The sequence below is a fragment of the Chrysochloris asiatica genome, unplaced genomic scaffold (assembly GCF_000296735.1).
Source record: "Chrysochloris asiatica unplaced genomic scaffold, ChrAsi1.0 scaffold00015, whole genome shotgun sequence".
NCBI classification, from domain to species: Eukaryota; Metazoa; Chordata; class Mammalia; order Afrosoricida; family Chrysochloridae; genus Chrysochloris; species Chrysochloris asiatica.
Genome location: NW_006408533.1, coordinates 529,500 through 557,011, shown reverse-complemented (window position 1 = coordinate 557,011; position 27,512 = coordinate 529,500). Strand labels below are relative to the sequence as shown.

Here is a 27,512-nt window from a genome sequence, read left to right as displayed (position 1 = left end):
CCTTGCTACCTTCAAAAAACGAGTAGGTACAATGGTATCATTGGGGGAAGGAAAAAAAAACACACAACTATTTGCCATAATTTTCCAGGTCTTTGTTCTCACCAATGTAGTTTTCCATTTTCTTTTCCTCACTCTGACACCATGTGTTAGCCTCCAACTGACCTGGGAGCCTCTGACATCACACCTTTGCACTGGTCATTTTATTCTTGCCTGTGGGTGATGACAGTTCTCAGAGCACAAACCTGAATATTGTCACATAACGATTAAACAGTTGTATCTACTAAATACAGTGAATAACATGGCGTAAACGTTTACACCATTCCCTTGTAAACAAGGTCTTTATACACAAGAGTAACAAATGGGATTAATGCCTACCAGTTATCTGTTTATAAATAAACTCTTGATTTTCTTGTTTAGTTTTAGACTTGATGAATATAAAGAAACAATACACGTTATTTTCCTTTAAAAACAAAATGCTGAGAAACTGACCACTATGGGAGAACTCACCTAAGAAAAGGAGTAGGAGGCAAGCAAAGGGTTAAAAGTACTGTCAGACTGCAACCTATTTCTGTTAGGATAGAATCAGGCTGTGAACCTCAAGGTCAGCAGTTCAAAACTACCAGCTGCTCCGCGGGAGAAAGATGAGGCTTTCTGCTCCCATCAAGATTTACAGCCTTGGAAACCCTGTTTAGGGTCGCTATGGGTTGGAACCGACTCGATGGTACTTAACAACACCACCACCACCAACACAAGAACAAGATTGTCTGGCAAGGAGTCCATTTTTACTTGAATTCCAGCAAGTTGCAATCAATCTTGTAATACACATAGAGGTAGTATTCCTGTTGACTAAGGTTTAAGCCTGGAATAGCCATAGACGCAAGCTGCTGCGCCGCTGTCTAGGTGTTTGTACAATCCATGTAATACTTCCCGAAGTTTCTTGTTTTCTTGTTGGGCTGAAGTACCATTGCTTGAAAATTCACTGGCAAGCCATACCTTAAACAGACTCAACAAAAACCCTTAAAGCTTTCACATGAACCTACCTAATTAATGCCTAACTGAAATTCACTTTCAGCCACAGGACAAGTGGACCAAACTGCTTTTTCTTGTCTGTAGAAAGCCTGTTCTCTTCTTCTATCTGCTTTCACCTCTTTAGTATATTGGAAGTCACAAATGATGAATTTGTTTTCCTTGGCTTTGTGTCTGCAGTCATCGATAGCCTTCCTAAACAAGGTGACATTCCAAAGGTAACTGTCTTGTTACTTGGAGAGAGCATTGCTACGCCTTGGAACTACCAGTTCAGCTCGAGTCTCATACTGCTTAATCCAATTGTTGTGGTTTCACTTTGGAACTATCACTAATAACGTGACGAGATACTCTAAGGACAAAGTCATCCTTCTTCCTAATTTCTACTAGACTTTTACTTAGTGAACGTCTCACATTTTTGCACTCCAAGTTCTGAAGGTTCTCTTTCAGGTTATTATATGCAAAGTCTCGGGATTTCAGGTCATTGTCAATCTGAGTTTCTCCCTTGACAATTATGTCAGGTAGATTTTTCAGGGACTGCTTGATTATTTGGCCATATCCCACTGCTATCTTGTTATATATGCAACCAAGTCAATTCCATTGACCAACAGATTCTCCTGAAGTTTATCTTTGCTATCTTCCTATGCATCAGCTATGTACTAGGCCACTTTAACCACCCCTTCTACAAATGGATCCAGGTTAGCCAGTTCATCTGACAAACCATCCAAGACATCGAGTGTGCCAACCTTGAAGTCAGGAATAACTTGGAAGTCACAGAAAGATTGTTGTTCTCCCATGTTTGCTGACGTGTTTTCTCCCCTGGAGCTGAGATATGGCAGAACTCAGTCATGCTTGTTACCAGTTATTTCTTCCAAATCAAAGATCAGGTGTTAAATGAGAAGGTGACAGCAGGAGCAGGTTACAGAGGCAAACAGTATGGCAGACATTAACAGGTCAGCGCTCCATCCTTCCCCAATCTAAGCTCTGGACTCACGGCTTCCTCAACCCTAGCGCCCACCCATTTTCAATTTTCTTGAAACTTCTTCCTAATAAATCCCTGTCATCATTCTGTGTGCTTTGAGAAAATCTATCAAGATTTCCCCTTTGGGATCCCAAACCATAGTCACCACAATCTTCTGATCTCATGTCTCTGCTGTGAATTTAACGCTAGCTTGAATTTAACTAGCAGATCCCCTTGGGAGCCAATTTTGATGGGATCTTTTCTTTTTTGTTGGAGGGCATTCTAAATGGGACTAAGACAAGTGTATTACCACAAGAACCTGTCTGCAGCCAGCCACTGATCACAAAGACCTGTTTAAACATTTTATTTGGAATAAACCCGTGCCTGTATAAATAAAACTGTGCATGTAATACTTAAAAAAGACTATTTAAGTTTGAAAATACAACCAAATGAGCTTTTCCTTCCTTCAGTTTCTAAAGTGTTAGAAAAAAAAAGGAATGTCAAAAGGTGCAATCAATCTCTTGTGTACAGCCTAATTGAGCAACAAACAAAACACATCAACATAACACCATATTCCCTCTAACATACCTTAGAGGCTCCATCACTATCTTGCTTAGGGAATTCTACTACAATCCACATTTCACCTTCAGTTACCTTGCTTGATCCCCCTTTTTACTCAAAAGATTTTTTTAAAGGACATAATGCAATCACCACTGGACCAATAAACAACATTCTTATCAACTGAGAAAAGATTGAAGTTGTCAAGGACTTCATTCTTCTTGCATCAACTATCAACACTCACAGAAGCAGCAGTCAAGAAATTAAACGATATATTGCATTAGGCAAATCTGCTGCACAAGACATTTTTAAAGTGTTGAAGAGCAAACATGTCAGCTTGAGGACTAAGGTGTGCCTGACCCAAGCCAAGGTATTTTCAATAACCTCATATGCATGCGAGAGCTGGACAGTGAATAAGGAAGACTGTAGAAGAATTGATGCTTTTGAGTTATGGTGTTGGAGGAGAATATTGAAAGTGCCACGGGCTGCCAAAAGAACCAATAGATCCATTTTGGAAGAAATGCAACAAGAGTGCTCCTTGGAGGCCAAGATGAAGTGCTCCAAACTTTATCTCTCATACTTTGGACATATCGTCAGGAGGGACCAGTCGCTGGAGAAGGATATCATGTTTGGTAAGGTGGAGAGTCAAGAGGAAGACCCCCAGCGAGATGGATTGGACAAGTGGAAGCATTGATGGACTCAAGCATGGCAACAGTAGAGGTTGGCCCAGGATTGGGCAGTGTTTCATTCTGCTATTCATAAGGTCACTATGGGTTGTTACTGACTCGATGGCACCTAACAACAACAATACAATATATGCTTAGGGACAAAAAAAATTGCCAGGGATGTTCACACTATGAACAGGGGGGTTTAGAGTACAAGGGGTTTACACTTTAATGTTTTTAAAATTTGACCAGAGTTAAAATCAAATGAACATGTTTTACTTTTGTTAGAAAACACATTTTTAAATAAAAGGGAAACTGGCAGTGGAGTATCTTGTCTAAATAAAAATTCTCTTAGTCATCTTATTTTGACAACAACTCGTGGTATAGCTCATTTATCTATTTTCATTCAAATGTAGCAATAGCCCAGTTCTCATAATTTACGTATTTTGTATTTGATTTATTTAGCAAACCAACATTTTCTTCTATGTGAACAATTTACTCTGTGAAGTAGAGGAAGCATAGTAGCTCTGTGTGGTAGAAAAATGAGGCTTTCCTCTCCAACAAAGATATACAGCCTTGGAAACCAAACACAGCATCACTATGAGTTGGAGAGGTTTCATGATACTTTGCAACAACAAGAATGTGAAAATAGCCCATAAAAGTGAAATCGAAATAAGATGAGGGGGAAAAGCTGCTTAAAACAGGACTATCATCAGGACTTACGGAGTCCTGGTGTGGCGCTGTGGGCTAATGCGTCAGACTGCGAAGTTGTTTGAACTGCAAGGTCAATGGTTCAAGCTCACCGGCTGCTCCTTGGAAACCCTAAACAGGGTCACTATGGGTCGGAATTGACTCAACGGCACTTAACAACAACAACATCAAGACTTAAACAGGAAGAAAGCACACAAAGAACCAATTCTAAAATGATCTTTTCATTTTTAATTTTTCAAAAAGCATGTTCACAGCATGCTCCAAGAATGCTATACAGCAATGGTTTGCTGCTCTTTGTCACACAGAGTATGTTAGGGCAGAAAACAAAAGTTAAATGGGAAAGGCTTTTACAATTAGTTCTCTGAAATTTCTGTCAATAATCATCAGTCACTTAATCTTTCAGAATAGTAAACATTTCATAAATGTACTATCTACCCCATCACACTTCTCTGAAATCCAGTTAAAAACTATTTTAACAGAAACAAAAACTTTTTTTAAAGAACATATTTGGAATTTAAAAATGTTAAGATGCTTAGATTTGTTCTGTATCAGACAAAGTCTGGATCTTTAGTGATAACAGTGGGATGCATTATGCTGCATTATGCTTTATAAACTTCACCCTAACAAACCAATGGGCAAAGAACAGAGCTTGTTTTTTCTCTTGCAAAAGGAGTCTAATACTAGACACTTTGAAAAGATCAGATAATTCAAAGTAGTTGGTTAATTTGGTACCCGAGCTGCTTTAAACACACTTTTCCCTCATTTAATTATTTAATATTTCTAACTTGCTTGCCATATTTCTCTCAAAGTCAGTAAGTACATAGTTTGAGTGAAATTAACTTTGTTTCACTAACTTCTTTTAAATGTATCTAACATTACTTAAAATCTTACATTCTGCCCTTCCAAAGAATTTATATTTTCAATATACATGCAAAGCAGCTACACTGAGTTATATCCTGAACATTTTAATTAAATGTAGAAAACCTGAAAGTTAAAAAAAATTTTTTTTGGACAGGTGAGAATTTCTTACATATTTATCTTTTGTCAGAAATGTATACCTTTCTTGGATCAAGGTATAGAAACAGTGCCATTCAGTGCCTTTGCATGATGTACCAATACAAAGTATATTGCTTTTGTCTATTAGCATCAGCTGCTGTGGAACCAACTTTGTATTTTTATCACTAAAAAGAAAGTTTCCTTTAAAATCATAGCTATAGTCTGGAAAAAGAATTGAGAGGGTCTAACTTTAAGTCAAAAAAGTATTTGAGGAAAGATGCAACACAAAACAGGCAGGTGAAAAAAGCAAATATGCTATAACAAAACCCTCCCCTATAAACACATCTGTCCTTTCCTCCCATATTGTGAAACATTGCCTAAGTTAAAAAAATTCTCATGAAAATATTCTAGACCATGAACCATGTTAAATTAGGTGTATTTCAGGCAGATAACCTTTAGCTGTTAAAGGATTATATTACCCTATTCATAAGATGAGAGGTAGTAACATTTTATTCTCTCAATACTGAGCTAAAAATTCCATATATCTGGCACATGGGTTACAAGGAAAAAAAAAAACCAACACAGAAGCACCACTGTACACGCCTCATGTTTCCTTTTTGGTTATTTCAAGTCACCCAGCACTTCAATGCCATTGGCAGCTTACGCTCTTCACTGTGTTAACACTGAAAGGCAGCAGATACTGGTGTTATTCATTATATCGTACTGGCGGACTTCCATCATCTTTCAAAAATGAAGCAGCCTTCCTTCCATTCTTCTGAACATGATCTTCGTTCATTTTCTCCAATGCTTCTATCTATAAAATTAATGCATTCATTTGTCAAAATGCTACTTTACAGAAACTACACTTCAGATAGAGCCTCTACTTCAGAAATGAGGGAACACTTAGAACTACTTCAGGTTGAGCCTATGGAAGTATACACATACTCCGCTCACTCCTCAGCATACATGTACGTTATTACCAGGGTCAGTATAGCTGTATGTTTATCAAGTTAGCAACTGGAATTAGAGATGTTTAACTATGTCCTGTACAAAGCTTTCAGGGAAGAAAAAGAGAATTCCTATAAGCTCGTAACAACGGTAATATCTATGTACTAAATAACTCTATTGTGTTGGATTTACCATTTTCCTGTTCCTTCTCTGCACTTAGCTTGGCCTCAACTCAAGTCATACTTTCAATCTGATGAGGATTTCTCCAGAGAAGGATTTTTTTTATGGTTCTGTAAATCCAACACTATAATGACCAGGTATTTCCAAGGATGACCATTCCTAACTTATGCTCAGTTAAGGGCTGGGGTCATGTGTGTTACCATTTTTTGTGTTATATGGAGTGTTTACCAGTCAACTTTTTCATTAATAAAATAGAGAAAATAAGAGTATATTGGAAATGTATTATTTATTCATTCTTTGTCCTATGTTTATTCTAGGTTTTAAACCTGCAAAGAACCAAAAACAACATCTCAAGAAAAGGAAAACTTCATTAATTTTGTTTTTGAAGGGAAGAATTCATAAAATGAATTCCGGGTTTCAGCTATTTACTGTATCCAGTACACTATTACCAGGAAGGTTAAAATAGCTGTGCATTAAAAATACCTCAGCTAAGAAATCAGCTTCATTATCCGCTGAGATGTTTAAGCCTGAAACAGCATTGAAGAGCTCCCGTTCATTGAGGGCTTCACTTACTCCTCCTTTCTGGAAAAACTAATAAATTAAGAAATATAAGAAAGCTAGTAAGAGATATTAACAGTTATCTCATAAATTAAAAATAGGGAACAGAATACTTGTAAGACACCATTAAAAATTCCTTTCTGAATTTCTAGACCACAAATTTTTCTAATTCAAGTTTAACTCTGATCATGATCTACTTGCTTTTTTGTCCTCTTACACACCACTTGTATTGTCTAGATTTAATTTGTCACAATGCACCTCCCCCCATAGTTACAAGTGGTATATATAAAGTTGCTTGGCATTTTTATCAATGTGCAGACTCAATACATTCCCTAAAACTCATTAGTTAAAATTTCAACTCAGAAAGTTATTCAGTCATTTAGAAAGATAATACCTATCAATCTGTTGCTAGCAATTGTTATCCCTTAAAAATGGCAAATGAACTTGACCTAACACTGGGATTACTGAGTTTTAACTCTCCTCAGTAAATGATCAAACACTTGTCTCATTAAGAAGATAATCTTCCTTTTAATGTTCATACTAATGGCAGTTAAGTATGCAGATTTACTAAAGGTCAGCTTCTGTTGAAGCACTTTGCATTAAATTGAACTGTCTACTTGCTTGAACATTTGGAGCCCAAATGAAAATGTATTCTCTTGATACAATTCCAAGATTTTAAGCTTATCTTGAAAGTAACTAGTATCCCCACTTCCTTCAATGTCTAAGAATATGGTCCTTCTTACTTAATTAAAAGTGAGAAAGATTTGGACCGGTTTCATCCCATTAAGGGCATGTTCCTTACATGCATACCTGTGAGACATTTCTACAGTCACGGAACAAGAACTCGAGGCCATGAGGATGGGTTGGTTCCACAGACTGACTGACATCAATCAACCAGACCTATTGAAGTATAGCACACACATGATTTATTCACATGCAAGTAATTCACATGCAAGTAATTTAATCTGAACGTAACACCATATTCTTCTCACCTTTCCAGCATGCCATAGCATGTTATACTCACTGAGGTCAGCATGGACAAGCGTGCATTCATTATATAACTGCTGCATCATCTGTGAGGAGGTACAGCAAACATTCATCAAATGAAGGGACACTTAGAATTTACCTACACAACTAAAATGTGTGTATTAATTGGTATTTTCCATAAATACAAGCCAGAGTAAAGAATGTATTTCTTCTTTACTTGGTACAGTTTAGAAGTGGGCTTTTTTGAGAGATGGTGGGGGAACAGTAAGTAAGACAATGGCAGGGCAGAGCAAGATAAATAAGCTACACTCTACTTCCTTACCCACACGACTGCAGAGATCAGTAGACAAGGGAAGAAGTGGATTCTTACAGAGTAGAAGTGCAGCCCTGTCTCTGATCAATGATCTTATAATGTTGAGCACTAACCAAGGAACCTAGGTTATCATAGAAACATGAATGTCCTAAGGAGAACTCTGTGGGGTATATACAATTCCATAGTGGAAAAGCACTTCCTGCCAGACGTAATGAGAAAGAGATATTTTTGTGAATGAAATAACATTACTGTTGTTATGGTCTGTCAAGTTAGTTCCAACTCACAGTGACCCTGTGTAAGGGTTTTCAAGGAGCGGATGATGGGTTTGAACTGCTGACCTTGTGGTCAGCAGTCAAGTGATTATCCTACAGTGCCACATAACCAATTCATTATTGATGATAATGACCCTTAGCCATACAGTAGAAATCAAAATTAATACATTGTTTCCTAGACATAAGAGAACAAAACAGGGAAGCTACTTTACTATTTCATCTCTTCCCTAGCCATTCCACCTCCCAAAGAAGTCACAGAAAATGGACTGGGATTCACTGTCACTGTTTTCCTACTGGATCTTCTATCTAGCTGTATTTTTTCAAACTATATGGATAACACTTTCATATTCACATTGGCTGCTGAATGACACCATAGCATCACACAGACTGCACAGAAAAAGTACTTGTCTGTTTCTCTTCTGTTTGATTGAAACAAGGCAGAGAAATGATGACAGTATTGGGAGCTGATCTCAGATTGAATGCAATTGCGGCCCTGAAGCCTATATAACTTGCTCAAGATTTCTGACCCATGTCTGCCAACTCTAAAACTTGCATTAACAGAGAAACCCACCCACTACCATTTTCAAGTTTGATCATTACTTTCTTACTGTGAGACCAAATCTGTTTCTGATTTTCCAACAAAAATACTAGGTATTTCCTTTGCTGTGAGAGCGACAGCATGCAAGAAGACATGCAAAGCAAAGAACTAAATGTGGTAACGTTACACGCTACATTTTTTTCTCCTGAAGCTTTGTGGATAATAGCTTCATGCTTCTGTAAGTCATTAACGCTAACTAATGCTTTCACTTGTTCCATAAGCCTGTCATTTTTCAAAAAATAACTTGAGACACTCATAATTGATATAAAAAAACCTCTTCAATGTTAATTTCTTCTCAGAAACCATCTTTATCCTTGTTATGTTATAACCTTGAAATTATTCTATTTTAGGAAATCTTTTTGAAAGTTTAGAATATTTTTAAAGGTGGTTTGTGTATGCTTTCAAAAGCACAACTTACATGAAGAGTTTGATAGTAAGCTTCCTTCATTTCTTCATTACTGAGTTTTACTTCTTTTAATTTAGGAGCAGGAACTTGTTCATGGCCAATAAAAGACATAACTAAAATGTGTTTCTTGAGCAATACAACTGTCGGACAAGGAATTCCAGCCCTCTGCATTCTACACAGAAAGAGATAATAAAGAATGTAAAGATTAGATGGAGAAATTCTTTCATTTATTCAACAAACATCTATTCAGACCCTGTAGTCAGCTAGCACGCTATAGACAACCCTGTAGATTTGCAGAGAGACAGTAAGATACCGCCTCTGCCCTAAAGGAGCCCAGGGTCTGCTAGATATGACAGACAAGTGAGCAGTCAGATCACAGTAGGAGGCACATGCCAACAGAGATGTGGGCAAGAGCTACGGGAGCACACAGCATCATGGAGGATTATTGAAGCTGCCAGACAGAGGAAGTTGTTTGCATAAATGCCCATTTGGGGAATATGCATAAATCCACACAGCTAGATGTGAGGAAGCAATGCAAGGTAAAGACAATTAGGCTCCACATCACTGAACTTTATTATGAAAGCTATGGGGAGTTACTGAAAACAGTTTGAAGAGCAGAAAGACCTTTTATAAAATTATACTTCAAAGTTCTATAAGTAGAAAAGTTTGTAATTACTAAAAATACATAATTATTTATGAAAGCCAGTATCTGTCATAGAAAAGAACAGGCTACAATTAAGTTTCCAATAGGTAATGGGGAAATTTAGTTATGAGAAGAATTGTTACTCAGTTTCTTGGATGATTAAAAAAAAAAAAAAAAAATTCCTTAGCAAAATTAAACTGCTTTGAAACCTGAGAAACAAGACTAACCAATTTAAGCAAAATACAATTTGATAAGATCCCATCCCACCAAATTATCAAATACTAGCTGTAGTAAACAGTTTCTGAAACAAATAAGAAAAACATTATTTAATTAAACCTAACTGGAAGCAAGCTGAAATTTTTGTGTCTTGAGGAAGACAATTTTTTAACAAGCATTTAGATATATGAGGAAATGTCTTCAGCAGAAAAAGCCTTAGAATTGCTCATTTTATAGAAGAACAGAAAAAAAGGATTTTACTTCCTAAAAGTATGAATTCAGGTTATATGTATGGCAATATATATATATATATTTTTTACTAAAAGCCCTATTTAACACAATAATTCCAAGATCTTTTGTTACTTCTATAAATGAATTTAAATGAAAACAGATTTTCTGCCTGCTAACGAGCCTTAATACAGAAAGGCACCCAAGATTACTTGTAGGCACAATGATTTTCTTTACCTTGTGAGATTGTGCATTTCTTTTTCTGCCCACATGCGGATGATCTTACGTGGATTTAGTTTACTGAAGCGATCTTTAAACCTGAAATCATCTTTAATATATTTGTCACGATTCTTAAACTCATTAAGGGTTGTTTTAAATACCTTGATGGCACATTCTGTAGGTATAACTTTACCATCTTCCTTTTCTTCTTCCATGCTAAATAGAAGGAAAAAGCAAAAAATAAATCAGGACACAAGAGAAATAGTTCACAAAAAAACCCCAATTTCAAAACAAAGATTCTATGACCCTAGAGCTACCGTCTCTGAAATGTCATATATAGATAAGACAGATATAAAAGCTCTCAAATCTTAACAATGCTTCAGGTTTTAGTTTTTTAAAAAACACACTTTCAAATTAATGACTGGAATCAAACTTGAGGAACAATAACAAAAAATGCACTTTACAATAGGCTATGATCTACCTTGGATGGGTCAATAAAATACACAGGTACTGAGTAAAGGGGTACCTGCCCTGTGAGTCTGCCTACAGGGATAGGAGAGATCAAAAGCAGTCCAGGAACAGAACAGTTCACTTCTGAGTGGCAAAGTAAGGCAAAGCTTTGTGGCCCAGGTGGTATCTGAAACAACTAGAACAATGGGTAGGATCTGAATAAGTAGAGTGACAGTATTAACAAAAGCAGAGACAGAGAACTCTAAGACATGTCTGAGGAACAGCAAACACTACAGGTAAGCATTGGCCAGAGAGAGAATAACAGAGGTTGGAGCTGACAATGTGTGAAGAACCCTGACCGCCTGAATGAGAGGGGTGGATGTATTCCCAGAGGCAGTGATGCATTTCCGAACACTGGACTGTCATGAACACCAAGTGAATGATACCGTCAGGATGGCATGAAGTTGTGGCAAGGCTACAGGTGGGGCACCTAGATGTCTCCCTGCAACAGTGAGACATTAAAAAGTCTTGGGTGGTAGGTGGCAGTGGGAACAAAAAGAAGATGGATGGAGTAAGAGACAATAATAATTACCTTCAAATATCTGAAGGGATGTGTATTTGGACAAGAACTCTGTTTCCAGAGGACAGAATTTGAATAAAGCTACCAACCTACCTCTTCTGCACCATTATCCTTCTGCTGACTCATCATCCCCTGTTTAACCTCAAAAGGTTAGAATATTCCAACTAGTTCTAATGAATCCCTTTCTTCTCTACTTTCCCCTCCTGGGAAATTTCATTTGGCCTCCTACCTTTAAATTCCATCTCTACACTGCTGATTCCCACATTTCAATGTCCAGAGGGACTGTCTCCAGAACTTCAGGCTCATTTATCCAAATGCTTTGTTGCTGTTAAGTGCCGTCAGGTCACTTCTGACTCATAGCGACCCTGGTATAGGGTTTCTGAGGAGCAACTGGTGGGTTTGAACTGCCAACCTTGTGATTCGCGCAGGCCAGTGCTGATCCTACAGCGCCACACCAAAAGTCCATCCAACTGCTTATGTGACATCAATTATAAGTTTTGTAGGCCTCTCAAACTTAACATGTTCAAAACAAAACTCTTGATAATTGCTGCCTACCTTTCCACAAGTCCTGCCTCAGTAAATGGCTTCACTAGCTGGCTGCTATAGCTAAGAACTCATAATCACATCCAATCCAATAGCATGTACTGTTGACTGACTCTACCTCAAGTAAACACTAATTTCTGTTCTCCACTTCCACTACCCCCTCCTTAGTTCAAACCACTGGCACCTCACATCTCTTCACACATTATGCTCCATGCATACTAGCTTTCTTATATCCTTCAAACAAACCACGCTTGTCCCTGTCTTATGGCATTAGCACTAGCTGGTCTCAGACTAGAATCCTCTCCCACGCCATCTTTCAAATCCAAGTTGACATGTCACATCATCAGAAAAGCCTTCCTTGTCCTTCTAATCCAAAATGGTTCATCAGCCCCTGTGACATCACCCTCTTTATTTATCCACACAGTAGTTAACTGATTTTTTTGTCTTGTCTTAGATGGGGATGGGAGCCAAAGTACATTCTGTGAGAGAACAGGGACCCTCCTTGTACCACTCATTGCTATACCACCAGTATCTACAAGAATAATGGCAGCTGCTCAAATAACTGCTGAATGCGCTAATCAACTTCAAGGAGACAGATCATGAACTCTGTTAAACGAAGAAATTTCCAATAATTAAATACCCCACATAGAGAATACACTGGCTCTTAAGATGTCATTATAACAGTTTAAGTGGTTAAGACTTTTTTAGTGGTATCTCTAAATACATACTTGCTAATTTCATTGCTTTAATTTTGATTCTCCCATTCTCAATCTGTCATATTAAAAGAATTAAACATTACAGATAAAGCTAACGTTTCCTTGGAATACCACCCCACGGAGTTTCATTCCTCACTCTACCTCTCTAGAGCCAATCATTATCTTTTTTAAAAAAGATACATATATAAGCATCTATGAAATAATTATCTCTGATGGGACTTGATTCTGCAGCTAACTTTTTTAAAACTTAGCAGAGTGACTTTTTGGTTTTGTCATTTTTTTAAAGAAAGGGTAAGTTTTAACTTCATCAAGACATCATCTCTGAATGTGCCCAAACACAATCTTGTCCAGTTCTCTCTTTAGCATACAAAGTCTTACTTAGGTAGACAGTGTTACTATGTCTTTTATTGACCATAGAGGATCCTGCAGTGATGCTCTCCTTTTGGCTATGGTATAAGCTTTTTGAGAGTAGAAAAACTAACACATTACTATTTGCAAATATAATTATACTTTTAAATATCTGAAGGGATGTTAATCTGGAAAAGAAAGGGACTCTTATTTCCAGAGTGCAGAATTTGTATCAAACTACCATCCTACCTCCACTGACAAAATTCTCCGACAACCCTTTCTCTTTCCAACTGCATTCTCTACCAGGGAAATTTCATTTAGCGCCATGGTTTTAATTACTATCTCTGTACTGATAACACCCACATTTTGATGCTAAGAGTGATGACTTTCACCAAAACTTGAGGCTCATTTATCTGACTGCTATTGGTATCACTTACACAAGGTGATAATATTTAAAGATCTAAGATGCATTAAGGAGCCCTGGTGGTGTTGTGCAGTAAGTGCTAGGCTGCTAAATACAAGGTCAGCAGTTCAAACCTACCAGTTACTGCTTGGGAGAAAGATGAGACTGTGAGCTTCTGCAAAGACTTACATTCTCAGAAAGTCTATATACTATAATAGGGTTGCTATGAATTGGAATAAAAATTTCAGAAAAACTACACTAAAACATGTTAATGGTAGTTATCTTTGGAGAAAACTTCTATGGTGCAAGGGTAGGTATAATGATTACTTTTTATTTTAAGTTTTACTAGTTTACCACCATGTGCCATTTAAGTTTTATTTCCTTGGTCTCAAGGAACCATACATTAAGATTTGGAGAGAGGAAAACAAAGTTTAAATCATGAAGAAATAAATGCTTATTAAGATTAATGTTGCTGTTGTCAAGTGCCATGGAGTCAGTTTTGATCACAGCGACCCTGTGTAGGGTTTCCAAGGAGCAGCTGGTGTGTTTGAACCACTGACTTTGTGGTTCAAAGTCCAGTGCTTCTCCTACAGCCCTACACCAGAAGATAATATGCACCAAATATTAGCAAATATAATCTCATCATTTATGATCACATGAACCACCCTGATCTATAGGATGGAAAGGTTACATTGTTATTATGCTTACTCTCTAAACATTGTTTCAAAGAAATGTTAATATGTGGTTCTGAAATCATAATATAAATTTAAAAGAGGAAATAATGTAATAGGATTCAATAATGTAAAAAGATGTATGTGCACAGAAATGATTGGAAGAAACTATACAAAATGATTAATGGCTATTCCTGAGTGGCAGGATTAGGCTGATTGTGTTTTCTTAATTTGGACACTATTTTAACAATAGATTTGACATTTTGAACACCAATGACCAAAGATCAGACAAGTTGTAAGATGACATTAAGGATATCATACATGAAGAGAGCAAAGGATCTTTAAAAAGAAGAAAGAAAGAAGGCCAAAGGCCAAAATGAATTGTCAGAAGAGACACTGAAACTTGCTCTTGAATACAGAGCACCTAAATTAATGGAAGCCATGATGAAGTAAAAGAGCTAAATAGACCATTTCAAAGGGTGGCTCATGAAGACAAAGTACAGTATATACTGAATGGGAAAATAACTAGAGTAAAAAACCCACTTGACATTTCTCAAGCTATAAGAACTGAAAAAAAAATCCAAGCCTCAAGTGGTAATATTGAAGGAGTCTATGGGCAAAATATTGAAGGAGCCCCAGGCAATATGCATCAAAAGAAGATAGGGATAAAAGAGTCATTGCATCAAAAAGAATTTCTCAATGTTCAACGACTTCAAGAACTGATGGTAGTGAAGAAAGAAGCTGCATTAAAAGCATAGGATAAAAACAAGGCTCCTGGAATTGATGGAATATCATTTGAGATGTTTCGTCAACGGGATGAAATGCTGGAAGGTCAACCTACTGGAAGAGATCCATATTTGTACTCATTACAAAGAAAGGAGTTGACCCAACAGAATGCACAAATTATCAAACATTATCTTTAAGAAACACAAATTTTGCTGAAGATAATTAAAAAATGACTGTAGCAGTACAAACTGCCAGAAATTCAAGCCAGATTTAGAAGAGGATTTCACACAAGAGTATCATTGCTACTATCAGATGGATTTTGGTTGAAAGCATAGGGTTTGAAGCATAGGGAAAGAAAGACGCTTACTTGCATTTTATTGACTGTTCAAAGGCATTTGATTTTCAGGTCATAACAAATTATGGATAACCTTGCAAAAAATGGGAATTACAGAACACTTAATTGTACTCATGTGGAACCTGTACATAGAACAAGACAGTACTTCCAACAGAACAAGGGAATACTGCATGGTTTAAAATCAGGAAAGGTGTGTATAAGGTTTTTATCCTTTTACCATATTTATTTAATCTGTATACTGAGCAAATAATCAAACTGGATTATATGAATTAAATAAATTGGACTATATGAAGAAGAATGAATTGGAAGAAGTCTCATTAACAACCTTGCTTGTTGAAAAGTAAGGAGGACTTGAGTGCTTGCTGAAGGTAAATATAGCCTTGGTTATGGATTACAGCTTAATATAAAAAAAAAAATATACGCATAATTGGACCTGTTAGCAACATCATGACAAATGGAGAAAAGAAAAAGAGTGGTGTCAAGCACCCATAATCAAAGCTCATAGCAGCAGCAGTCAAGAAATCTAATAACATACTACAATGAGCAAATTTGTTGCAAAAGATCTCTTTAGCATTAAAGAGCAAAGATGTCACCTTGAAGACTAAGGTGCCCTAGACCCAAATCATGGTATTTTCATATGCATGTGAAAGCTGGACAATGAGTAAGAAAGAGCAGAGAAGAATCAAATGCATTGAATTATAGAGTTGGTGAAGAATACGGAAAGTACCATCAACTGTCAGAAGAACAAACAAATCTATCTTTGAAGAGGTACAGCCAGAATGCACCTTAGAACCAGGATAGCTTGACTTTATCTCATGTACATTGGACATGTTATTGGGAATGACATGTTTGGTAACTGACGTCATGTATTGAAAAAGAAGATCCTCAATAAGAAAGACTGAATATAGTGACTACAACAATGGGTTCAAATATAGCAACAATTGTGAGAATGGAGGACCAGACAGCGTTTCATTCTTGAACACAGGATCACCATGACACAAAAGTGACCTGATAGCACCTAACGACAACCACATACTGTCTAGATTTTTTTATAACACTTTTAAAATTACTTTGCTTGCCATGAAGTGTTAACTTAGATCTTGTGTAAATCCACTAATATTGGGAAGGAGGAATTAAGCTTTTGTTTACTTGCTAGCATTTTATTTTGCACATTTACCTCCCTCCATATGCATGAAAGACAACAGATTCCTTTCCTGTACTAATACAGCCAGTGATTGTCTCCAACATTCCAGAGTTGACCATTTTATACATAAGTAAACGTGTCTTAGGATCAACTGCTTTTTCCTGTAAAAGACAGAACACTATAAGTGAAAATAACTAATAAACAAAATGTGTTTTCTGAACTATTTCCCATATCTTTGATTTAAAAAAAATGATTTTGTTTGTACATTTATTATTCAATTTATCTAATTTTGTACATAACAGCCTCTTAACAAAGAGTTCTAATTAGTTACAATTCATGTCTACATACTTTCACTCTAATACGGTTGAAAATGATATAAAAAAGAACCATAAGATAAGGCAACTAACTTAGTAAAAAGGCTGAACTTTCCCCCCAAGTTTAAACAGCTCTACTAGCACACTTATCATTGACTTGTTCTCCTAAAGGGTTAATAAATTAGCTTTTTCTCAACATAACTATATACTATCTTTATTATTGCAAACATTAGATTAAGTTATTTTAAATGTGTCAGTAATGTAATAGGAATCGTTTGTTTGTTTTTAAAGAATCCTGAAACATCCAGCTGCAATATAAACCACAAAATCTAAGTGAATTATGACTACCAAAATGCTAGCTCTGAATAAGCAGTTACTAACCATTACATTAAAACTAAATTATCAAATAGTAAATTCACATAGTTATGAGCAGACATCAAGCACAGAGCTTTCTCTCCCCTCCCCACAACATAAAATTTTCTAATGTAAATCCATCGGAAAACAGACAGACAAAACGTACTGCAGTAGAATGCTCCTTTTTCTCATGGAGGCGGGCACTTCGACGTTCTTCTGAATAGGCATGTTGTTTTAAAGCATTGAAAACATGGTTTGATAGTTTTAAATCCATTCCAATTCCATCTCCCACCTGAAACCCTGGTGCAAACTGCCAAGAAAAAACAAAAAAAAAAAAAACAAAAAACAGCAAATGAATACTTCAACATGAAAACAGAATAAACAAAAAAGATCTGTCTTTACTTGGAACATTATTTTTCAGTTCACCAATGATCATGTTAAAAAAGCACAACCTAGAGGTATTACAAAAAAAATTCAAGAACTTACTAGTAGTAAACCCAATAGAAAAAGGAGCAAGATCATCTCAGAAATTACAACCCAAAAAAGGGTTTTTCTTTAGGATACAAAATTGAACAATGTAGCATATTAACTTTATTCTACAGAAAAAGTCTAATTATATCTAAAAATTAAGGTCTTTCAGCATATATATGCTCTGTACCTGGCTTTTCCAACAGCCAGGGAAGACAATAATGTATTTTGAAGGTTATGCCAAATCTTACTTAAGAAATACAATTTCCTAACTATGTTTGAGGAGTGGGTAGTATAGTTCTTAAGTTGTGCTATCCAATATGTGGATATTTATGTTTAAATTAAGATTAAATAAAAAATTCCATTCCTCAGCTATATTTAAGGGCTGAATCATGTGTAGTGGCTACCATAATGAACAGTATTTCCATTACTACAGAAAGTGTTATTGGACAGTGCTGTTCTAGAGTCAGATCTGTAACATTTCTAGAATTGCTACAATTTCATATTATACTTAAGAAGCATTTATATTGTAAAGTTCCATGTTTTATTGCATATGAAACAGAAAGATTGCCTTAAAAAAATTATGTATTTTGTCTGACATTGCAGAGGTGGTAGTTCATGCACAATAAAAAACGTTAAAGGCTCAAAAAGTATAGAGTATCTCCTTCTTTCTTTGCCCTCGTGTGAATGCTGCTACCTTTCATCTTTGCTATGTCTCCTCATAATACTTTCGCGATCAAGAGATTCCTGGTCAAGAAACAACAGAAGAATTGTTCCATTCTCCAATAGATTGGAATGAAAACTGAGAATAACATCAGGTAGCACTCTCCAAGAGAAGGCACTGAAGAAGAACCAAGCTGGGTCTATGAGGAGTCGCACATGTAATGGCACCTGCAATGTACCTACCTACGTTTGAGCAATATGCTAAATTTTGCCAAGATCTGAACAATTGAACATGTCTTGCAAAACTTTGGTTTTTTTCTGGTTTTTTTTGCTTCCAAATTAAAAGGTTGGTTAAATATGTGAGACCTTTGGTTTGAAAAAAATAGTGTATAGTAAAAAGTAATTCTCCCTCCTATTCTTATCCACCAAAAACTACTCTTGTCTCTTTCTTGATTGTTGTTGTTGTTAAGTGCCGTCGAGTCAGTTCTGATCCATAGCGACCCTGTAAAGGGTTTCTGAGGAGTGGCTGATGAGCTTGAACCACCGACCTTGCGGATGAAACTGACTTTGCAGTCCTGTGCATTAACCTAAAGCGCCACTGCAATTTTACATAAAATAATATGCTGAAAAAGAAATATGTTAGTTTCATAATAACTATTTGAGAATCAAGGTAAATCAAACTATTTTTCTTAAGATTTCTAGAGAGCTTTATATTCTTATTAATAGCTGAGATTTTGTGGTATTGCCATCTATTTTAAAGTCCTGTTTTCAACTAATTCAAACAAAACTCTCAATTCAGATATACTTTCTGTAACTTACATTTTCCATTCTTGCTGTATTCTTTCTCCCACATACTACTTCATCATGTTTGGTGGTGATGTCTTTTCCTTTTCCAATAAAACCCTTTTTGGGAGTAGGAACTGGTTTTGCTAAAGGCAAGTAAGAGAAGCCAAGTATATAATAATAGCAAACACTATAAATGGTGCATTCAACAACATCTGAAAAGACATTTGAATCTAACAGAGTAAATTAACAAATGACAGACTGAAAGATAACTATAAAACTAAAAGTGTTCACTGTTGTTGTTGTTATGTGCCATCGAGTTGGCTGACTCACAGCAACCCTGTATAGGTTTCTGAAAAGCGGCTGAGGAACTTGAATTACTGATCTTGTGGTTCAAAGTGATATTGCAGTCCAGGCGCATTAACCCTCAGCACCACACCAGGACTCCAAAAAGTGTTCACTAGAGAGCACTTCTAGTCTATACGCCCAACCCATACCTTCGAAAGATATTTAAAACTACTGATACCTGGTATGTAAGGATCATCCCGAGTATCTTGCCAGTCAACTTCATCTTCAGAGCTATCACTGTCTTCATAAGGATGCACTTTTCGATAATTTTCAAAGGAAATGGAAACTTAAAAGGAAAAAATAGTTGAAGATTCATTTAGAGGCATGTTAAAGGGGGCCTTGGGCTTCATAAAAGTTCATGAAAAATTGAATTAAAAAATAACAGAATTTTTCCAGGTACTTTCTGAAGCCCCCTTGTATAAGCACTTTCTATCACCCAGTATGCCACAACATGATTAGTACCTTTGCTATCTCCATTGAATTTTTTTTCTTCACGCCTAAGCTGAGCATCATATTCTCGGTCAAATTCCATTTGCAGCATCTGAGCCAACATTAGATCGCTGGAGGTGTCAGTGTTTTCTCCAGTAATAAATGGTCCTTCAGCAACACTATCAAAATAAATCAAAATAAATGAGTGTAATGTGTAAACCTAAGGAGCTCTGGTAGCGTAGTGGTTACGAATCGGGCTGCGAACCGCAAGGTCAGCAGTTCGAAACTACCAGCTGCTCCATGGGAGAAAGATGAGGCTTTCTGCTCCCATAAAGACTTACAGCCTCGGAAACCCTGTTCAGGGTCCCTATGGGTTGGAACCGACTCGATGGCACTTAACAACAACAATGTGTAAACAGGAGCTATTAATTATGAGAGCAGTCACTACATTCTCAGTATTAACGTTCCACTGAAGAAGCAATAGGAAAGAACTCTACCAGGTCAATCACATTTCCTGCCTGGTTTCCCTCATAACTAATGATACAAACCTGTGAGGGCAAAAAGAGACTTGAGAAAGCAACAAGAGAAAGCAAAAGGATTTTAATAAAATCCAAACTGAGACCATCAATTCACTTGTGCTATGTTCTAACAAAAAGATAAAATAGTTATAATGAATGCTAAATGATGAAAAATCTTCATCAATTTGAAAATCAGCTAGTTCACCTGTTGCATTAACATAACTAAAGCCCAGAGCAAAGGAGTGGTCTGCCCAAGATTATACTAATAATCCGTCAGAAACAACCACAAATTCAGTATCAATGGCGCTCTTTCTATTGCACTATTGTTTTGAAAAAGTATGTCATCATTTTGCTAGAACATAGCACAAGTGAATTTCAGATGCTCTCAGTTTGGATTTTATTAAAACTCTTTTGCTTTCTCAAGTCTCCTTGTGCCCTACCAGGTCAATCACATTTTCTGCCTGGTTTCCCTCATAACTAATGACACAAACCTGTGAAGGCACGAGGAGACTAATCAAATTCTAAAACTCTGGTATAAAATAAGCTTCTGATCAAATAAGTTCTTGGCGAGTTTAACTTACCCACCGGCTTCAGGAAACATAGCAGCTTCTTCTTCTAACTGTAATTCTTTAGCCAATTGTTCACTCATTACATCAGTCAAGGAACAAGACATTGTATTTTGAGAGGTAGCCCAAGGACACTATTTTGGGGAAAAAAAGGCAACTCAATTCATAATTCATAACAATGAAATAAAATACTTCCCAAACATGGAAATAAGGCTGTCTTATTATTTGAATTATTAGCTATTTGCAGAAATTATCTTAAAAGTAGAAATACCTCCCAACTCAATTGTAATCAAAGATAAATTTAAATTAAGAGCTAAAACAGCCAAAAGCTCTGTCTAGCGGGCTTAGTTGCAACTATTAAGTGCCATCGAGTTGACTCTGACTCATAGCGACCCTGTTAAAGAAGCTCTGATAGCATAGTGGTTATGAATCAGGCTGCTAATCTCACGGTCAGCAGTTCGAAACTACCAGCTGTTCTGCAGGAGAAAGATGAGGCTTTCTGCTCCCGTAAAGATTTACAGCCTCAGAAACCCTGTGCAGGATTGCTGTGAATCGGAACCGACTCTACAGCACATAACAACAACAACAGGGTTTCCGAGGATCGGCTGGTGAGTTTGAACCTTGAGGTCCAAACCAACCTTATGGTTGGGTGCCTATCCTACGGCAGGCGTAGTAGGTGCATCGGACACCAGGCTATTAGAGCATCACCCCACTAACCAATGCCTTCATAAACTCCCCTGATTCTGACTCCATGCTCACCAACTACCTTATTTATAAAATGGCTCCCCATATGGATTTTCTTATAGGACATGACTACACCAGCTAGCAGAAGTCAAAATGCACTTAAATGTTTTATCTCATTCTCATTTAAACTTTATGGTTTCTACATTAGTTTTCTAAGTGTGAAAAGTTATGTAAGTTCTTCTAAAGATATTGTGGGACATGAGAAAAGAAAACATAACAAAATGACAGTTTCTGAACTTTAAAAGCTGAGAAACACACAAATACCCAAAACCTAAAACCAAACCACTGCCATCAAGTGGTTTCCAGTATACAGTAACCCTATAGGACACCGTAGGTCTGCCCCATAGAGTCTCCAAGGCTGTAATTTTTATGGAAGCAAACTGCCAGATATTTCTCCATGGCATAGCTGATGGGTTTGAACAGCTGTTCTTTCAGGAGCAGCCCAATGCTTAACCATAGCATCACCAGGGCTCCTTATCACTAGCTTCCCAAATAAAAAACCAAACCTACTGTCTTCGAATCCCACTCACAGCAATTGTGTATGTTTCTAAGGCTGTCCATCTGTAAGGGAGCAGAAAGCTTCATCTTTTTCCTGCAGAGTGGGTTTCAACTGCTGACCTTGTAGTTAGCAGTCTAGTGCTTATGCTATAGTGCCACCAGGGCTCTATCACTATCTTGTGTGCTGCTGAGTTGGTTGCAACTCACAGTGATCCTGCATAGGGTTTCCAAGAGGGGTTGGTAGGTTTGAACTGCTGACCTTGATGACTACATTTTATATTCCAGTGATTAATACCATTAATATTGCACAGTGGTCTACATATCTCTTGAATGTGCCCAGCTTTCTCCACTCTCCCATGATTCTAATCCAAGGTGCCATGTAAGTTCCACAATGACAGCCTACTTCCTCCCTGTGTTTTTTTTTTTTTTCTTTTCTCCTCCTTTGCCAACACTTTTGAACCTGGATAAATGCTGTCCTTTTGATCTCAAATGGCTCCTGTTAGCGACCCCTAATCAATCTTTCTGCTTCTAGTCTTGCTTGTTCCCCATTACCATGCCACAAAACAGCAGTTTTTCCAAAATACAGATTTGACTGGTTCCTTGCTTAAAGCTCTTTTTATTATTTCCTGTTGCCTTTAGGATAAAGTTCAAATTCATTCCTTGACACGCTTATAAGGTCCTGTGCGATCTTGCCTTTCTTCTTGAAGTTTTCTCCATACGCCTCACTTTTACAACTATTTTGTTCCTAAAATGTGCCATCCTTTCTCCAGCCTTCATTTCTACTGTTCATTCTGTCTAGAACACTCTTTCACACCCTGTTTATTTTTAAAACTTTTTATATTGAATTGAGTGAAGCTTTACAGAACAGATCATCTATTTTACATTCAACAAATCACATACTTTATTTCATCTCAACAACTGTCCTTCCCTCCATGTAACACCACTATCCTACTTCCTCCCTGTGTTTATCCTTTCTATTCCTCCCTCTTTCCCAACTCTTTTGAACTTTGTTCTTGCGCAAATGCTGTCTTTTTTATATCAAATGGCTGCCCATTCCACGGTGTGCATACTTCACTAGTGTTGTCTCCATTCTGGTGTGGCACTGTGGGTCAATGCATTGGACTGCAAAGCCGGTTTGAACCACAAGGTCAGAGGATCAAGCTCACCAGCCACTCCTTGGAAACCCTTAACAGACAGGGTCGCTATGAGCTGGAACTGACTCAACGGGGCTTTACAACAACAACAAATTGCTTGGCTGAAAATTGAACCAGAGGGGTGAGTTCAGTTCCAGACCTGAAACGTGACCCACAGCCAGAGTCTTGGGTTCCACCAGTCTCATTTCTGCCCAGCAAAGCTAGTCTTTATGATTTTGAGTTTTGTCCCACATTTTCTCTCACTCTATCCAAGATCCCTAATATGGTCCCTTTCAGAGCAGTTGATAGTAGTACCCATGCACCATCTAGTTCTTCTGATCTCAGGGTCATGAAGACTGATAGTCATATATTCCAGCAGTTCAATGGACTGTTTCCAAGAATCTTCAATTTTCATCACTGTTTACCTCTAGGCAGGGATAGACCAATAGCTGCACCTTTAATAGCTGCTCATGAGCTTTTAAGATCCCAGTTACTACTCACCGCAAGTAGGATACAGAACACTATCTTTGTGGGCTATTGTATGCCAATTGACACCAGTGTCCCTGAGACTACCGTCCTGAGCCCAGTAACTTATTTCTTAAAGATGTCTGCTGACCCAGCTTACTTTTGATCAACCTTTAAGTCTCAGCTTAAATAACATTTTTCTACAAGGACTTTAATGACCACTCCAGGCATGTTCACCTACTGCATACTGCCACAGCATCTTGTATTTTCTTTATCTCACTGAGCTTCATTGTAATTACAGGATCATTTCTGCTTCCCTCTTTGAAAACAAGACTGTGAATCTTGTTTGCTACAAGAATTAGATTAGCACTCTTAGCACTTTGTTGTTAGCTGCCATCTGGTAGATTCCTGACATGGCAACCCCATGAACACCATCCCAATGACTGATTCTGCATGGGCCTTTTGTGATTCACACAATTTTCAATGGACAGTTTTTCAGAAGTAGATAACCAGATCTTTCTTCCTAGGCTAGGAAGCTTCACTGAAACCAGTTCAGCATCTTAGGAACACACAAGACACCACTGACAGACAGGCAATAGGTAAACACGAGCACTGGCCTGGATGATCTGCAAGGAAGGCAAGGATTCTGCTGCTGAACCACTACTGCTACTAGCCTAGCACAGTGTTGTTGTTGTCTAGCGCTGTTAAATCGGTTCCAACTCAGCAACACTACACAGGGTTCCCAAGGGGTAGGTTTGAACTGGTAGGTTTGAACTACTGACCTTGTGGTTCAAACCAACCTTGCAGTCCAGTGCTTTATCCCATAGTGCCATACAGCCCAGCACCATAGTAAACATTAAATGAATATTTATTGGGTTAAAGACTGTGACTAACAAATACTTGAATTTCAAAAGCTAAATGTTCTATCAGTAGCTCTCAACTGTGATCTAATCATTATACAACAATGACAATTAGGTCAATGGATAACATTTCCCAACCCCCTCTGCCCCCCCCCCCCGTTTACTTCTCAAAAAGTTTTTGCTTCTGCTATTGCCTGTCTCATTTAGAGTACAGCACATAAGGATTTTGTTTTAGTGACACATTATTTAATCAGGTTTAGTCAGTATTTTATAAGCCCGAAGGCTGATCTCAGGGCCTGCTGACATGACAAATGGCCAAATGACCCTTGCTCAGGTGCCACAGCATTGATGTCAGGAATTGAATGGCTCAGGCGCTTTTATGGTAGAGTGCTCAAGAGTGATAAATAATAATTATGGTACACCCAAGTGAATTAGAATCAAATTTTATGCAGTTCCACCCTGAGACTGATGAGGTACACTTGGTCTTCAGCACACACCTATCCTAGCCTATTGCAGAATTATTCCACCCTACCAACACTTAGATAAGGCTGAGTGTGGTGAGGGGAGAGAGGTTTCCTGGTCTAGTAAATTCATTCACCCAGATTTTATTAGCAATTGAGCACTCTCCTGGTGATGACTCTGAGGTTTGAAATCGTGAATCTCTCTGTAACCTGGAGTCCACACCTACTCTTCTGGCCACATGACTGCTGACTTGGTTCCATAACCTCTAGGTAGATAGAACTTATGTGGTTATGGATGTAGCTACTAGGGCTAGGCTTTTCATCAGTTTGAACCAATTTTGATAGCTAAACACCTGTTTGAGGGTTTCTACTCCTGCAAATATTTACAGCCTCGGAAACCTATACAGGGTCACTATGAGTTGGAACCGACTTGACTGTACTTAACAAGAATAAAAAAGATATCAAACCTTCAAAATATGGGAGAAAATAAGAATGAAGGTAATCTGGAAACTAGAAAGCAGGGAGAGCATCTTACAGGCACGGGGGAAGCTATGAAAGCAAGTGATTCACAATACAGTAGGCCAGAAACCCTCAAGAATTATAGACACCATTGTTGTTTTGTGCATCAAGTCAATTCCAACTCACAGCAACCCTACAGGACAGAGGAGAACTGCCTCAAAAGGCTTCCAAGGCAATAATCTTCACAGGAACAGATCACCAGGTCTACCCCCCGCTGCCCCACCGCCCCCCAACCGCCCCGGGTGGCTGATGGGTTCCAACCACTGACCTTTCGGTTAGCAGTCAAGCACTTAACCACTGTGCCACCAGGGACATTTGTTGTTCTCAAATGCCTCTGAGTCAGTTCTCACTTAAAGCGACCTTGTACAGGGTTTCCAAGGAGCAGCTGGTGGCTTTGAATTGCCAACCCTACAGTTAGCAGTCCAGTGCTTATCCTTCAAGGCCACACCAGGAAGGAAAATGTAAGTAGGATTGACTGTATGAAAATTTGTTGAATAACTATGCAAAGGAATATTCAAATTCCTGAACCTCTCTCCAGGTCTGTTCAATGACATACTTGTCTTCTCCCTTGTCACCCGGAATCTGAGGTTCATGAAGTTGAACAGCACAGAAGCCCAAAACTCAAGAGACATCAGGCATAGGTGATAATAGGAGTGAAGTGCCAAGCTGAAAATGGGTAAACAGAAATTGACAGTGGCAATCCCAGATCCATTCCCATGCTTCCAAGAAAATGCTGACAATCAGATTACACCTCTAAGACAAGAAAATGCTTGATTCTTCCTTGGAGAAAACTGAAGAGCCATAAAAAGACCTATTAATACTGATGGTTGGGGGTACACTATAATGAAATAAACAACCTGGACCAACCCAAACAGGAAAGCACACTTGTTATGAATCTCATGACCTCAGTATTTCCATTCAGCTTTTCAATGTCTCATAAAAATGTACAGCCAAGAATCACCAGATACTTGAGAAAGCGTCTGAGACAGAGCTCCCACCATACACACAGACACATACCCACTGCCATCAACAAGAGAAAACAAACTCAAGGGTAATATGTCGGAAAAAGAAAAGTTCAATTAAAAAACCTTAGCGTTGTGGTTACGAACCGGGTTGCGAATCTTAAGGTCAGCAGTTTGAAACTACCAGCTGTTCCATGGGAGAAAGATGAGGCTTTCTGCTCCCGTAAAGATTTACAGCCTTGAAAACCCTGTACGGGGATGCTATGAGTCAGAATCACTCATATGACTATGAGTTGGAATCGACTCCACGGCACATAACAACAACAATTATTAACATTAGAGAGACAAGACGAGATATTAGAATAGTGAAGTAAAAAGATTTTTGTGTGTTTTTATTTTAGGAAATTTTTTAGAAGCTTTTAGAACCTTCTGAGGTGGGGCATTCCCACTAAAAAGGACAAACAGACCAGCCTGGAACAGCTAGATCAACAGAAGATACATCTTCAAAGAAAGCTCTACAGGAAAAACCCAAAAACAAAAATGTCAGCATGACTGGCTACTACGAGAATAAGCAAGCTGTTTGCTGGAAAGCCATCAAAGCAAGCAATCAAGTTCCTTCAGGACAAACCCCCCTCTAAAGACTAAAACTTAAACAGAAGGCATGTAAGCTTGCTGACGACCACACAGGTCTACTGGTGAGTGGAAGAGGGGGAAACACAGCAATTAAGAAATGGGCTGAGTTCAACCACGTTTCACAGACTCCCACTGACCTGGAGATGAGAAAGAAAAGAGGAAGGCTGGTTGGTCCAACGTGTAGTAAGACCTGAGGACACCTGAGCCCATGGACAAGGACTTAGCCACAGAGGGCTAGAGCTGAGAGTGAAGCATCCAGATGATATCAAGTGAGGGGAGACTCACAAGAACACCCAAACTTGCAGATAGTACCCAATTGACCTAGCCTCAATGGCTTGATAATCAGAACTTGACTAGAGGAAGATTAAAAAAAAAA

The 27,512-nt window shown here is 37.9% G+C and overlaps 1 protein-coding gene and 1 pseudogene across 3 annotated transcripts in view; both read right to left on the bottom strand.

Moving 5' to 3' along the window:
* Positions 1-782: 782 nt before the first annotated feature.
* Positions 783-1,873, bottom strand: LOC102821218 (annotated as a pseudogene).
* A 2,814-nt stretch (positions 1,874-4,687) lies between these two features.
* Positions 4,688-27,512, bottom strand: part of RIOK3 (RIO kinase 3) — a 35,142-nt gene continuing 12,317 nt past the window's right edge. Inside the window, exons 2-13 of one of the 3 annotated variants that reach the window (XM_006835016.1) lie at positions 20,877-20,995; positions 19,811-19,956; positions 19,527-19,634; positions 19,037-19,146; positions 17,253-17,396; positions 16,452-16,579; positions 10,501-10,698; positions 9,189-9,348; positions 7,593-7,673; positions 7,411-7,500; positions 6,526-6,633; positions 4,688-5,728 (exon numbers count right to left, since the gene is read on the bottom strand). In XM_006835016.1, the coding sequence (XP_006835079.1) occupies positions 5,621-5,728; positions 6,526-6,633; positions 7,411-7,500; positions 7,593-7,673; positions 9,189-9,348; positions 10,501-10,698; positions 16,452-16,579; positions 17,253-17,396; positions 19,037-19,146; positions 19,527-19,634; positions 19,811-19,956; positions 20,877-20,995 (1,500 nt within the window). In that variant the 3' untranslated portion in view covers positions 4,688-5,620. Of the gene's footprint in view, positions 5,729-6,525; positions 6,634-7,410; positions 7,501-7,592; positions 7,674-9,188; positions 9,349-10,500; positions 10,699-16,451; positions 16,580-17,252; positions 17,397-19,036; positions 19,147-19,526; positions 19,635-19,810; positions 19,957-20,876; positions 20,996-27,512 lie in introns of those variants that run through there. The other 2 variants (XM_006835018.1, XM_006835017.1) reach the window with 2 other exon arrangements.